Raw genomic sequence first — 16,559 nt, forward strand, 5'->3', positions numbered from 1 at the left:
ACCTACATTTTCACAGCAATATTTCAGTCATGTTTTTTTTTTTGCTTGTTATTTAACTGTATAATTTTACAAACTGAATAACTGGCAAATCTAGTGGAAAACGATATCTCAATAATATGAATGGCAGAGCATAGATCTGTGGATTTATATGAGGATTATACTCACAGTTTCAACAGTGGATTCACCCTAACATATTGAAAAATTAACACATTAAATCTCACACATGAAAAGAGATTCTAAGCACTTCTTGAAGATGAAATTTTATGACATATATATTATGGGTGGGCCAATGCAGAAGTATGTCAAAGAAGTACCTAACATTACAGCCAGCAAGCAGAATTGGACCTCAATTAGTTAGGGAACATTCAAATTACCAGGCATAAATTGGCATAAATGCATTTTCCCTTCATATGACACATCTGTTGTTTTTTAGAGTTGTGTGGACTCAAAAACTGATCTTTAAAATCAGATCTGGGCCACTTTAATGTGTGACCCTGGATCCTAGGGAGACATTCTATACATGCCTATGGGACTTGAATGAGAGTTACCTCAACTGATTTCATGTAGGTTGCTCATGTGCATAAAATTGTTTACTTCACTTCTCTACTGTAGCTAGACAGAGCAATATCTAAAAGAATAGTTTTCACCTTCATGACCACCAGAACAATTTGTGAAACACTGACTTGACCTGCAGACCTGTTCTTTTTGTTGTTTCTGATACCACAAAGTTATGTTTTTCATGACAAATGTGGATAATAAAATGGATGTTAATGATAATGACTTGCTTATAAGGAATGTTTACAGGAACAGGTTCACTGACGATATGGTCATTTAACAAACACAAATGTGAACCATCAATACTGACAGAGTTCACCTGGGAATATAATCATATATGAGCAATGGGGCTTGTAATGTGGCTAACAAAGCCTTAGTCCCCCAATAACAATGCACCAATCAGTTAATTTATTTATTAGTCTGGGAATACATTTATTGGGCGAAACAATGGAACAGAATAAATACAGATTTATGCTGGAAAGCCTTTTTTTCAGCTAATTGTTAGACAGTGTTCTCAAGGGATTATTATAAATACTTTCAATATATTGACTTGACAAACTTTCAGCATCATTTATATATACTGAACAAAAATATAAACTCAACACTTGTTTTTGCTCCTTTTTCATGAGCTGACCTCAAAGATCTAAAACTATTTCCATGTACACAAAAGGCCTTTTTCTCTCAAATATTGTTCAAAAATTTGCCTAAGCATATCAAGATGCTGATTAGACAGCATGATTATTGCACAGGTGTGCCTTTTTGTTTTTTGTTCAGTATATTTAAATATGCACCGGTTGCACCTGACTTGCGCCCAATGATTCCACGTAGGTTCCGGACCCACCACAACCCTGAACTGCATAAGCAGTTACAGACAATGAATGAATGAATATCTAAATATTTCTTATTATTTATAATGATGTGTACTAAGACTTTCATCTGATTTTAGCATGGATTTTTGTGGCCTCGTTCTAGATTTTATTTAATGCAGTAAAGATAAAATTCTGGCACGCTGTGACACTAAGGGAAATTTAACAGTGCTGATAGTCATTAAACACTGCTGTGTTTGTGCTGAATGATGTTGGTGTGTGTATATGTACCTTCCTTTTGGATGCTCTGGTGGTCTTAAAATTTTAAAGTATAAAGTAAGACACTGTGCTGAAAGAGTAAGGTGATCCCACAGACAAATTGAACACACTGGAAAAGATAGAACTTTATTTTTTTCGCAGTTTGCGACAGTAAAAAGTTAACAAGTGCAAGTACAACCAGACTGTGTCTACACACACAATGCAGTCTTAAAAACCACAGAAAGAACAGGTGCACAGTCGTACTACACCTGGACTGAAGTATCTAATATTACTATGCAGGGTGTGCACTATAGACTTACTGTAAGGCAACTTAATCCATCACCAGAACTGAGTACAGCTTCCATCTGCCTGTTAAGAGAAGAAATTAATCTAAAGGACTCAAAACATGATCACAAAAGATCTCTCTCTAACACAAAGTAACGCAACACAATATTGTGCATTATTGCAAGGTTGATGTCTATGGTCTACATAGCTACTGGCTTTGCCTATTCCTAATTAATCACTTCAAGTCAGTGCACATTTTCCACAGGGGAAATATAACTACTACCAGGATTCCCTGTCTGCTAACAGGCCTATGGCTTTGCCTGCCTAGAGTCAAAAGGTCTATGAGGCAGCGTCACACCATCAAGTAATTCATTAAAACAAACAAACAAAAAACCACATGAGTAAAATTCAACATCATCTTTGTCGGTTTCTAAAATTACATATTGCTTTATTGGACGCTATCAGACTTCAGTAGTTTAAAACGACTTCACCATATTGCAAGATTACAAGAATCGTTGTCAATTTTGTTGGATAATGCTTGGATGGCATATTCAACTTTCAAATAATATAAATATCCAAACCAAAAGTCTGAATTGATTTTGTTGAAGTGAAGCAAACTGTATGATTAATCCTGAATGCACTTGTTAGGTTAAATCAGTATAAGCCATAAGTGAGTCATTTTATTTCAAACCTTTTCTTGTTAAAAGCACTAGATAGCTGGTATGATAACTGGAGCATTAATAAATAATTTTTCCTGTGCTTTAGGAGAAGTCAGACCTTTCTGGGTTATAGTATGAAACAGAAAGCTCCTGAAAGACATTCAGAATCCACTTTTTCTTTGTTGCAATTTCCAAACTTGAACTGAATCTGAACAGAATTCCAAATCTGAACATTATTTCATCAAGCTCTAGATGACACTTTACTGTTCAGGCTTCTCAGCCATGAAATGAGCTGTTTACAGTCTGAAGCTTTGCAGGCGGATTATGAAGAAAGTGCTTCTCCTGCAAGGTGGACTGGGGTCAGGAGCAGACGAGTTGTTTCCTCACTGAAGCATACTGTCTATGTCAAAGGTAGATAAGGCCTTGTAGAAAAAACTCTTCCTCTTCAGTTTCTCTTGTCTTCAAAGCACAGTACATCTGAACGATTCAAGTTTCAAGCATCTACAGAAAGAAATATTAAATAAAATTTAACTATAAACATTAAATTTCATATAACTTAATCACCTGACAAAGGTTTGAGCGTCCATCCCTTAAAGAAAAATAATGCATTTTACCTGTGAATCAGCACGTTTTTTGGACACCTCTGATTTTATTGAAAAATGTATGATTGCTTGAAAAAATTATGGCTATATATTGTAGATTTTGAAAATGTTTTAATATAAGCATTTTCTTTCATAATGTATTGTATTACAGACAAATTCCTCTAGAAGAAACAATATTGCCAAACACCACTCAGCAGCTTTAAGTCCTGCTATTTGTTTTGTTTTTTTGCATGCATTCCATGTTTTTGCAGGTATATTAATGCATTATTTTAAAAAGAAAGATATTTTGATGAACAGCAAGCTGACTGTTGCAGTAAACAAAAAACAAACAAACAAAAAAAATTAGTGGATCTGATTATGTTTGTTCTTCTCTATAGGAATTCCTTAATTAAATAGGAGCTGTCAAATGTTTTGGCTTCATTACATTGTTGATTTAATAATTAGTTAAACACATATGCCATTCAGATTTGTGGGATGTGAAATGTTACACTCTAGGGAAAGGTCTTGAGTTAGAAATGTTCACAGTGGTGGTGATAGGAACCAGACATGTGAAGTGACTAATGACTATAAAGGCTTCCTCAGAGGAGGTTATTGCATGAAAGGATTCTAAAAACTCGAATAGATTAGAGATCAGAGTTTTTCCCCAAAGCATATTTAAAAACAATCCATTAATGGAGATGCCATATGAGGCAAGACATTGTAGTCCCCAAAGAAAAATTAATTTTTCAGATTCTGTACTGTTTAACCATAAAGAGCATCAAACACAAGAAGATTTCATTTTTGGTTTCTTTAAAAAAGGAAATAAAATGGCTATCACTTGTTTTATTTTGAAGTCTGATGCATTTATATGCAGATAAAAACAAGACAAACTACACATGGCATTCCATTGAGACATAGTTTCACTTTCTATTTCCAAAGCTGTAATTTGTGTAAATCTAAAAATAGCTAGCCCACATTTCACCCTCATAAAGCAATAGCCATCCTCCAGCACCTAGTACAGCTGGACTCATTCAAGAAAAGTAAGGACATCTGGTCACTCTGAAAACATCCATCTGATCTGGCAAAGAAGAGGAAGAGTAAATCTGATCTGAGATTATAGCCTGCTACATAAACATAAGCGTAATAAAAAGTAACCACCTTGGGATGTTTACACAGGCAAGTAAATCATTTGAAACATATCTGATCTGATTTTCCCTTCACTTTGAATTCCACTAGATTTATATATTTCCATAATAATTTAGTTAAAGGACTGTATACTAAAATGTGTGAATATATAAACAAATGTACTGGTGTTACACAATAGTGATTTTTCTACTTGTTAAGCCAGTTGACCTACTGGATATCTCAGAGATTCTGTAGAATTTTTTTTAAAGGCCCCATGTGGGAACATTATCTGTGAAATAAAAACTAGTCAGCGACAACAAAGCAATTTGACTTGTCTTCTTATGTGACATGCATATTTCTAATTGAAAAAAAAAAACATAATAAAGTCAATAAATGATAGCTTTCACTAATATTTTGCTACATATTTGTCAGGTAAAAATTGTTTATTTCTCATGTAATAATGCTTATTTTCAATCTTCATATCATTGCTGTCCAGTTAATAAGAGCAAAGAGAAACTAAGCAAGACTAGTTTTGCTGGACCGCCATTAGCCATAGTCTCAGGTGTTTCTGGCATTTCAAAATAGGAAAGCCAAAAATACATACCCTTGTCATTGGAAGGTCTTGAGAAGCTTTGGTGCTTCATATCAATGTCTTAGTTCACGTGTGGTTTTTATTAAGTGATTGTGTTGTACAAAAAATATGAAGGGCAGGACTAATATGAAAAAAGGAGCACAACGTTTTTGTGTTAATGTATATAACACTGGCAAGACCAAGAAGGTTTTGTTTATTTTAAAAATTAAAATTACTTATTTATTCAATGTAACAGGTTAGAGTAAACATGTGAAGTTTAATGTGGCTGTGCGCAGCTATATGGAATTTTATAAACACACTAATGCCACAAAATGTCTCCCCACCACAAAGACACACACTCACATAAAATAAGATAAATTCAGCAGTCCTATTTCTGTGAGATGTAATACATGTGTAAAAACTGCAGAGTTAAATGTCGTCCTGCTGAGCTTGTGAACAGCAGAGAAACAAAACTAAAGCAGAGCCAAACACAGCCCCAGAAACACACAAACGGAACGTGTTCCTGTCTTACTTCCTATTATTCAGCCACGGTTTTCGCAGAAGAAAACCTGTTCTTTGGTTCCTACTGTTCTTTGGTTCCAGCTAGGAACATGTTTTCTGGTTTGCGAACCAGATTATATCAATGTAAATGCTACGAAACGTCCCAATTTTAGTTCACGAACATCAGAGTTTGTAGTAGTGCCACCTTATGTTTTCTCTGTGAAATACGACTGAACAAACAATTCCTACTCACGCATTGTGAATTTCAACATTAGGAGTCAGTCAGTAAGTGAAAATGCCTCTTCTACACTGTCAGTAAATTTGTCACTGAGGCGGTACATTGTGCTGTCACTGTGGTGGTACCCTCAAGTGTACATTTCAGTACTTTTAATTAGGGAACACTATTGTAACTTATTCTATATTAAATGTAGATTTAAAAATGCTGTAATGAAATCTTTTAGAGGAGAGAATGTAATGTACCTTTAAGGAACACAACTGGACTTTAACAGCACTGTTGTACCTTTAAAGGTACATTTACACTGTTCGTATCTTTAGTGACCAATAATGTCCCTCTACCATACCTTTTTTTCTGAGTGTGTAGGCTGGCCCAGTAGGCGGTCCGGCTAAAACATATTTCCCAAAATAGCAACTTTAAAGGAGAAGGAAAATACCTATATATATATACTTATATATCAATGGAAGTCAATGTAAAAAGATTTAATTCAAATAGTTTTGGAGCATTTCTATTGGTCCATTAGTCATTAAATATTCATACAATATGAAGGACAGCTGCTCAAATGATGTAGAAATCTCAAAATCCACAAATACCTGAAAAAAAAAGGGAAATACCTGTTTTTAATTGGACAGTGATGATATGTTGGGCTATAAATGCTCTCAAATCTGCCCATGATATTAGATAAGGTTAATTATATCCCTGTGCTAATTTAATTACAGCCTACAGCAGGCCTCGACAAACTGACAAATGACAAACTGCAAGAGCTTGTGTGTTTTTGCAATTATTGAAGCACCTGTTACAATTAGCTGAGAGGTCTACATGCAGATCAGAATCAGAGGGTTACAGCACTGAACAGTTTTGTGTAATTCCCTGCTTTGAAACACCTGCTTAAACTCACAAACTTGTTTATTAAAAGAAAAGTAGAATCAAGCATGGAGAAGAAGGGATAACACTGATCTGTCAATGTTGTGGGTGTTCTGTACTGTAGTTTTGACCAACTCACCAATGTTAGGACTTGGTCAGTCAAGTCATAAATACACCATATGGGAAGACTATAAAATATAGGTGGATTAACAGCTTTTTGTACAATGTATAATAATTGGTAGATTCATTCTACTTTTCTAAAATCTTTACTATATGTGAGGGTCTAATGTAGAATGATTAGTTTCTGATAGAATGATAGATAAGAACAGTAAATAGCACTCAAACTCATTGCTTCCTGGCACAATACTGGGGGATTTAAAATCCTCTGTCTAGCTTGTCTGTAGCATAGTTTTATTTTGTGCTTTTCTATAGATGTTATACTAACTGTTTTTGAAAGTGGCCTAATGGCTGCCCTGGAAGTTTTGTGCTTTGGTTACTCTAGCATTTTCAATCTATTTCCCAGGAGTTCCCCATCCACAATAAAACACAAATATCAACAAAATTGGTGAATGGTGCTCCTGTGATGACCTGTGATGTATTGTGCAACCTAGCAACCAAAACATAAAAAACTGCTAAAATACTGTGTTTTGCCTATCAATATGCAGCCTATATTATATGGAGCAGCTTAAAAAGAAATTAAAATGCCTAATACATTAAACATAATTACAATTATATTCTCCTTTTTTTTTTAGAACAGTGGTGGTCACATGAAAATTGTCATCAGTGTTTTATGACATTTTTCCCCTTATACCCACAAAACCACAATCTACAGATTTCACAATCTACAGAGCGGGTATGAAAAGATGCATTTTCAGCGGTGAACAGCAGTTTTAGTCTGGATTAATATGCAAAATGTGTAGGAACATATGTGTGAAAACTACTTCACGCATGAAAACTAGTCACCATTTAGTAGAAAAATTAAATTCACATGAAATGTGAAAAAAATCAGGCATTTTCACACCTAAATTATACACTCTGGTATTAGGCACAACTGATTTTGCAAAAGAGACTTCAGATCTCATAAAAGAGATGGATTTTTATAATGAATTCTATGTATACTTTATTAACCCAGTTTGAATCTGTCATTTGATGTGTAAAGGTCTTTAGTGTAGACTAATTCTGTCTTTCTGTGAATGTCTGGGTTTGTGCACCTTAAAGAAAATTCCTTAATTATTCAGGCCTTCAACTGAAAAGTCTTCAGACCAGACCTTTGTGTACTATTGTACCTGTAGTTATGTGTCTTTTCTAAGTTTGCCCACTTTTAAAATTATTATCCTTTCTGCAGACATCGGTCTAGTCTGGTTTCTACTTACACCTGTCACCTTTTAAAGAAAATTCTATGTACTTGTCTTTCCAGGCTGCTGCCTAGGTTTTGGGATATAGTTTGTGGTTTTCCAAGGTATTCCAGAGAAGATTTATTCCAAGTGTTCTCTTATCTGTGCTCAAACATATTTCCAAATCAACACCTAGCTCTCAGCTTGTTTTACCTTCTGGACTTAATCTGAGAGAAAATTACTTTGTTTTTACCAAGGCACACTTCAATATTGGCATATTTTTCCATTATTGTATGAAAAATATGGAATGTCTGATATAGTGAGATATGGAATAGCACTCAGACCCTGTCCCTTTGAGCCAGTAGAGCAGCACCAGAGACCGGCAGTGCCTCTAATTAAGCCTTCAGTGCTCTTGTTTATAATGAAGATGAACAGCTGATCCAGTACAGCAGGCTGACCTCTGCCCTCTCTTTCACATGATCCAATTCTTGTGTTTTTAGACTTAGCAATGCTCCAGCAGGTGTGTCCTTTTGTGGCCTGGTTTAAATCTGTCAGTACACAACATGGTTCTCATTTATAATACATTGCAATATGCTTTTAAGTTTGGTGATGTGAGAGCACCTCAGTTTAGGAGCTGTCTCTGTGGTTCACGAGGTCCATGCAGAGAAGCTGAAATATCCCAGGGTCCACCTGTCAAAACAACTTAATTCTAAGAAGTACAACTCAACAGGTGTCCTCAATTATAGCTGCACTCCAAACAATGAACTCTAGACAAAGCTCAGTCTCAGTCTGAAGTCTTCAATTTGCAACAAGCAGGAATCTATTCATAAAAATGTGCAGCAATAAATCATTCTGCTTACATTTCTAAACAGATTGAAGTCTTTAAAAAAAGCTCAGTGAAGCAATACATTCCAAGGAGAAGTTGAGCTTTCTGTCAATTTATAGTAAAGGTTTTCAATTCAGTTGAAAACTATTATTCTCGCTGAAAAAATTAAGGTTCCAAATTATATAGATTAGAGCGTAGTATTTATAAGGTTGGTTTTCCAGACAGGGATTAAACTTAGTCCTGCACTATATCCTCCTACCAATGAAAAGTCACAATTCACAATGCTGTGGAGTCCAGGACTATGCTTAATCTATGTCTGGAAAACCACCCCATACAGTATTGAATCTGGATTTGAAAATAATGCAAAAGCAGGCAAGATGACTACGCTCATATTTTTTCAGTAATCATAATGTGAAAATTATATCTTCATGAGCATAGTGGGTTATTTTTGGTACAGACAGTACTACGTGATACAGAGACCCACAATATTTAATGCCTTACAATAATAATTACATGCATACATTTTTTTCCCAAATAAGTCACTCAAAGTTTAAAAAAAAATAAACACTGAACTGAACAAAAATGAAGAAAGAAAAAAAGAAAAAAGAAAATGGACAAATGCAGTATAGTATTTCATCCATTCCTCTCCAAACTGTGAGAACACCTTTTCCATATCTTCAAAGGCTGGGGTGCATAATCATCACATTACACGCTAGATTCCACTTGTCTGCCTCCACTTCGCTTCACTTTTTCCAGACGTACTGTAGGTGAAGGATATGGCAGAGTGGTAGAGCAAGTGGTTCATTGGCACTATTTCATATTAAATACTATTCATATTATTTCATAGTATTTTTTAACCCTTCACTAGTTTTATCCTTTAATTCTTCAGAACTGTAACAACTAGGGTATGAAAATCATACATTTGGAACACTCATCAGCTGATTATGAGGTAGTATGAAGTCTGCTGAAGCAGAATAAAAAATAAATAAATCAACCATAGATCTACGTGGCCCACCTGAAATAGGAATGAAAATTATGACAATGGATCTAGAGAAACCATCTTTCTGGAATAATCTTGGAATACCCACTGAAAATGTATTATTCTGTAATTGACAGGCTTCATAAATGCACTGGAAAATTAGCTTATTTTGATATATGGATAGGTCAGTTTACCAAAACAAATGCTTCCAGCAACAGTAACTCTGCTCCATTTTGCATACCATTGTTTTTTATTCTCATCAAAATTTAGAACTCAATACATTTACTGTGTGGAAAATATTTTTAGCAATAAATATAAAAGGAACCCTACAGTGAAGTCAGTGAAACACAAAATATCCCTCAGTAGTCAGACTTTCAATCCGTCACCAGCCTTCTGGCATCAATGTTTGCATGTGTCCCTAAAGCATGGCTAATCTCTGATCTGAAGTGTATCAAATCCATGCTCATGGATTTGTTAAATATGTGTTTCTTTCCAAACACATGCAATTATCAGACTTGCGTTTCAGCACAATCCATTTCAGCACATTTACCAGAGCATAAAGGGTTTACAACAAACAGACTGTATTTTATTTATTTATATTTTTTGTAATTATGCACTAAATGTTTGTTAAAAGATTAAATCATCCGCTTATATATTGCCTTGATAGCAGCATTTATCCTTCTGAAAGTCCAATATACACCAGTAAATCAATGGTATTTTCACACATGTGGCTAAATTAATCACAGTATCATGAGAGTTTCTCATGCAATGTGATCTGAGGGCTTGGTAGTCACATATATTATTTGTTATTTCAGAATAACCCCCAACCCACCATTGACTGCAAAGTCTGAGCATTAGCATTAGCATTAGGTGCTGCTTTTATACCCAATTAGAATACACTCACTTGTTATGAAGTCACCTGCTTGTAGCTAAATGTTTTTAAAATGGTGTAACTTAAATATTCAACAAAACTTCACTCTTAATTTCCCCCGTCAAAGGTTTTTTTTTTTCAGTAAAAGTTCAAGCGAATTAACAAATGTTGGAAAAGTATTCATTTTATAATATTTATGCTTTTTCTTATTCTCTGTAAGGTCATATTGAGTCATATATTTCATGCTTTTGGATTGGGGGGTGTTTTTGAAAAACGAAGGGTGATAAAACTCTTTATAATCTGTGTATGCTCCTACTCATGGACATAATGACCTGGCAACATCTCTGTAAGATGTCTTCCAGTACATCGAACTCCCTCCCCTCATAAGAACATTAATCAATCTAGATTATTCTCAATAACTTCTCCAATAACTGCATAAGTCAACACAAATCACATTTTTTTAAAATTGCATATCCCAACTTTTCTTGAAATGGTGTTTGTACATTAATATTTGTACTGGATTTACATGTTTACAGATAAGTTTATTATTGTTTTATTCAATTTAGGTTCTCATTATTATTGCTTTTATATATGATTAACAGTATAAGCTGGCATTTTTCAAGATTTTAAAACTAAAGCTATGCCAAAGATGTTATTGATAATAATCTAAAAAGTCAATGAAATTTACATGCTCTCATTTTCTGGTCAAATATGACTGTGCACGGCATTGATGAATAAGGGCTTTTGACGTCATATACCCTGTCTTGATTCTTTGTGGCTTTGCATTTAAAAAACCTTTGGGCAGGATATGGTACCAATGTACAACTAAGTGAATTTAGAATGTGCAGTACCCTTTTTTCCTGAATGTGTAATATATACGTGTTGTTTAAACTGTTCCACCTCTCCTGAGAGTGGAGAAGACTCACCAGGCTGTGGAGGTCTGAAACGTCATAAGGGTAGGGCTCTGTGTATCGCCCCTCAGGCTGTGTCTGGGGTGGTGATGTTGGTGTGTTTCCTGGCTCTGTCCTGTCCCGGAATTCACCTCTCCTTCTTGAAGCACAGCTACACCATGCCACTGAAGCCTGGCCTGTTTTAGCCATCGTCCACCAAGTCCCCACTTCTCTAGGTACACTCGACACACTTCATAGTTCATGGCTGAGTAGTAGAGGAAGTCCAGGGCCAGCAGGACCATGACAAAGAAGCCATAAATCCACACTCCGATGAGTGCTGTGTAATTACTGCAACGAGCAGGACACACCAGAGTAAGAGAAGAAATAACATTTAATACCAAAGAAGCATGTTCTCTATAACCTAATTCTACACATTCCTAACAACAGGGTTTTTCTTCTTGGGGGTCTTGTAACTTTGGACTTATCAGCTATTCCTGACATGCTATGTCACTCTGTCTTTCTGCCTTTATTTGGAACCCAGCAATTTTTAAGGGAACACCTGAGGACATTAGAAGATAATCCTATGAGTTAGAAAGTGTCTATGACTATCCTTCCACTGTTAGATTACTTAATTTTATGGCTTCTACAGCTGTCAAAAAAAAGCTCTTATTAAGGAACGGAAATAGAAAAAAAAAAAAGTTTGTGCTAACAGAGCTAGTTAAAACATGCTGCTGGTGTTTTCAGAACAATGACCACCCTAGACCTCCATTGTAAAGGACTGTAAAGGGAATTATTTTGTATGCATGCTCTATCTTTGTATTTGCAATAAGAAACAAGTATCTTTAGACTTTAGATCAAAATATCTTCAAAAACCAGTGAGAACTCTGTTATAATCTACACAAAAAATGTTTTTGTCAGACATTCTGGCCTTTATTGGCATCTCATCTCTTACTGGACAACAAAATCATTCATTGATTGTCTGTAACCGCTTATCAAATTCAGGGTCACTGTGGGTCAGGTGCCTACCTGAAAACACTGGGTGCAAAGCAGGAACACACACTGGAAAGGGCACCAGTACCTTCGCAGAGCAACACACACTCACTCATTCACACCTATGGACAATATTGAGTAGCCAAACCACCTACCAACATGTGATTCTGGACCGTGGGAGAAGACTGAAGCACCCGGAGGAAACCTACATAGATATGGAGAGATCACACCAGACTCCTCACAGACTGTCACCCGAAGCAGGACTCGAACCCACAACCCCAGGACCCTAGAGCTGTATAGCAGCAACACTACTTGTTGCGCCAGATTGCTGCCACATAATGAAATCAAAATTAAGCAAGAAGCCACAACATAATGAAACATGAGAAATATTGTTACGCTTTTATTTTATATTGTACTGTTCTACATACAACTAAATTTTTCAAGTGGTAAAATGATTGGGTTTCAACTGTTCTGAAAAAGAAATGTGTTAATATTTCTTGTAATGGAAAAAATAGACTGAGTTCTTTACACTTAAATCAAGTGATGAAATGTAAATAGAGGTCATAGCCTTGTGCTGCAGCAGCAAGGTGGTTTAATTGCATTTTGCAGTCTGGAGAGATTGCTTTGGTGGGATGCTAAAGAAGGCTCAGTGTGTAGATCAGAGTCATGGTGCTGTACAGCTAGCCCTTGTGCAGAAAAACTGCTCTCAAACTACGGAGACCCAGGAGGATCAAATGGAGCTTGAAGTGTGAAATGACATTTTCACGCCTGCCTAGTGCCAGGGCACGCTTACAAGCTTCCCCTAATGAACGGATCCTTTATCTTGTTTTCAGGGACAGGGACTGGATGATTTGTGGAGGGTAAGTGCTGGATGACTGACGAACTGATTTCTATATTTAGATGTTGTGGATGAGTGAAACAAATCCATATCGTGGAATGATGTTGGCACCTATATCTACTACCCAGCCATTTGAGGGGTTGTGTATTGCTGCAAGGCACTGACACTTTCAGCTGATATAAGGCACTGCCTGCTGAGCTCCTAATTGATTTCTGCTTCAAGTGGCAGCACTCAGAAGCCACAGAGTAGTCCTTTCATCATGAAATCGGAAGATGAATGCTGTAGCTCCACACATGAGAGAGCACAAAACTGTTTGTTAATGGTAGATCAAAAAGCACAAACCAAAACAAAGGCTTGTCATTTGACAGATATCAACAGCATTTGAATTTGTATTATGCTCACATGCAATGAATATTTCTACCAGTACCTTGTGATGGTTCCTTACAGGTTTTTGGCTTGAACTGAAAATTTAAACAGATTTCTTTTCAATGGTATAGAGTCTTAATGTTGAGGCTTATTAGACAGTGTCAAAATGAATAACATCTGACAACAACTGGGCATGTTATCACTTAGAGCATCATTTAGCTGTATTAAACTCAACTCAAATACAGTCATAATGATAAACAAAATACTTAATCATGTCATTTTTGGGTTGTGAGAAGTGTTGTGTGTAGTGTATAATAATTATAAAAATTATTCGAACAGGGGCATGCTAACCTTTTTACAGAGTTTGTAACTTTCCCAGTAAGTGTGGTTATAGATGAAAAGGAAGCTCACAAATCAAGCTATTTGAATGTCTATCATCAGTCAGCTTGATGGATAAACAGACTTACAATTCAAGAGAAAGTTGTTTTTTGAGCACACTGCTTCTACTATAATCACCAACTAAAAAATACTGCTTATTAAATTCTGTGTATGTTAAAGTTTCATAAAGACACAGACACACAGATTTATAAAGCCTTTAATTTATTATAACAATTTATAAAAAATCAAATTTACTTTTTTCCCCAGTTGTAGCCAGTCAGCTATGAGCTGCGAGGCTATTGTAACTGGACAAAAGTTCTGGCATAATTCAGCCTTTATTATAGATAACAGTATGTCACACATTGTCAGAAACCACATAAGCAGGACTGTTAAACATGACAAAGCAATTAAACAGATAGGCGTGTGATGATTAAGGCAATATATTTTGAATATTGAAGTTTCATAAGCTAAATTATTATCTGAGCTTCACACTCACACAAACTTGAGGTGCACAGCTAAAGAAGGAAACTTTGATTAACAGATGTGGCAGTTATAGTATGCTTTTACTCAGTGCTGGTGATAAAATTATATCATTTTTTTGTGAATTTTTGCTCGATAACAATGATGAGCGTTGGATAATGAAGCTCAATAAACCTTCATTTCTTTTCCTGGTTAGCACAGCCAGTGAACATAGGCAACCGCATGAACGTGAGAACCTAAACAAGACTATAACAGGCTTTATTCAAGTGCTTGTGTGTATGTACTAAATATATTAAATATGTTATAGTCTCCTGTTCACTCTGTGTTTGGGGTGTTTTTTTCTGGTATGGCTACCCCCTGTCAGAACACCAGCGTAGAAACTTTCCCTTGTGAGCAGGGAGAGTTTGGTGCACTCTCTTGACTGTCCTCGCACATGTTTTTCTTCACTCAAAATGTAAGCACTTTTTGTTGCTTGACGTGGTTTTTCCTCACACAAAATAATTTTCTCTGCTTGCGAATTTTGAATTAGATCCAAAGCCATAGATCAGCCTGCTTCTCTTAAGTAAACATGGCCAATATATAAACACTGCACAAGTGCAGAACTTTTCCCACCTTGCACAGATATGTAGGTGTCTTACACCCAGTGATTCTGGGTAGGCTTAGGACCCACCGCGACCCTGAACTGGATAAACACTTACAAAACTGAAAACCTTCAAGCATTCCCACTGTTACAAGCACAGTTCTAAATCTTCTAATGGGTCAAGTGAAATATGTTTACAGTTCAGCACTTGGGAGTGTTTATTTATTTATTATTTTAAACTTTTCTTAATCTATCTTTTTAGCCTTTCTGCTATTTTAAAAGCTTGAGGTGGTAATGGCCTAAGAATGTTTTAAGACACACCACATATATATTATTACTTTATGTGGTAAGAAAATGTTATAGTTCCAGTGAAATATTTCCTTGTGAATTTGGGTAATGTACATACCATATATATAATTTAAATATTGTACATTAATGAACATTTGGTGTATTTAAACTACATTTTTAGATGGAAGTCCTTTGTCACAGTGTGACATAATTTTAATATTTCCATAAATATTGAGATCAATCAATATAGAAAAACTTATTGTGATAACATTTTTGGCCATATCAGCTCTACTGTTATGTGAATTGTTGAAACATCACTAGACTGGCTCAAATATATATATATTTACATAAATACACAGAGATCCCTTATAGAATTGATTGGTTTGGCTTTTGTGATCCAAAACTAAACGTTTAATATCAGTACTTGACCTCTTTAAATGACGTTCAGCCTGAATGACATCAAATCCTAACAGAAATGTTTCAAAATGTAGTGTAAATATTTAGAGTAATTACTGCAACAAAACTGAAATGATAGATTTCAAGAAGGAAGAAAGTTAGAATGAAATGGAAGAAATGTTAGAATGTGTAGGTGTCAACAAACTTATGGCCATATAGTGTATATTGTGTGTGGCTTTAAATCCCAGTAACAAGGAATTTCCAGATGAACAAGTCAGCGTGTTGAAACTCTGGAGTCTATGTCCAGTAATGAAGATGGTCTCTTGCATCTTACATCATTTCATACACCACATGATGTAAGAAAGTGTTAAAAGATTGATGAGCCTATCTCTGCAATGATTTATAGCCATGCCTTACTCCACAGTTACAGTGCAGTCCATAAGTAACTGGACAGTGACACACATTTTCTAACTTATGCTCTGTACTCACTGGAGTGGAATGAAACAATGTTTATCATGTTGAAGTGCAGAATGCATTCATTCACGTTCTGCAACCACTTCATCCAGTTCAGGATTTCAGTGGGTTCTGAGGTTACCCGTAATCACTGGATGCAAGGCAGAAACACACGCTAAACGAGGTGCCAGTCCATCATAGGACACCACATGCTCACACAGTCACAGCTATGGATATTTTTCATCTCCCTACCAACATGTGTATTTGTACCATGGGAGGAAACTGGAGCATTCAGAGGAAACACTGGTAGAACACACCAAACTCCTCAGAGACAGTGACCAGACAGGGATTAAACCCACAAACCTGGGACCATGGAGGTGTGTAACTGCGAAACTACCTGTTGCGCCAGTGTGCTGCCCAGAAAGTGCAGATTGGCAGCTTTAATTTTAA

The 16,559-nt window shown here is 35.8% G+C and overlaps 1 protein-coding gene across 2 annotated transcripts in view; it reads right to left on the bottom strand.

Annotated features, from left to right (window-relative positions):
- Positions 1–1,709: 1,709 nt before the first annotated feature.
- Positions 1,710–16,559, bottom strand: part of shisal1a (shisa like 1a) — a 47,628-nt gene continuing 32,778 nt past the window's right edge. Inside the window, exons 4-6 of one of the 2 annotated variants that reach the window (XM_066669230.1) lie at positions 11,377–11,688; positions 8,396–8,464; positions 1,710–3,064 (exon numbers count right to left, since the gene is read on the bottom strand). In XM_066669230.1, the coding sequence (XP_066525327.1) occupies positions 8,422–8,464; positions 11,377–11,688 (355 nt within the window). In that variant the 3' untranslated portion in view covers positions 1,710–3,064; positions 8,396–8,421. The remainder of the gene's footprint in view (positions 3,065–8,395; positions 8,465–11,376; positions 11,689–16,559) is intronic. The other variant, XM_066669231.1, reaches the window with a different exon arrangement.

This window comes from Hoplias malabaricus, chromosome 4 (genome assembly GCF_029633855.1).
Source record: "Hoplias malabaricus isolate fHopMal1 chromosome 4, fHopMal1.hap1, whole genome shotgun sequence".
NCBI lineage: Eukaryota > Metazoa > Chordata > Actinopteri > Characiformes > Erythrinidae > Hoplias > Hoplias malabaricus.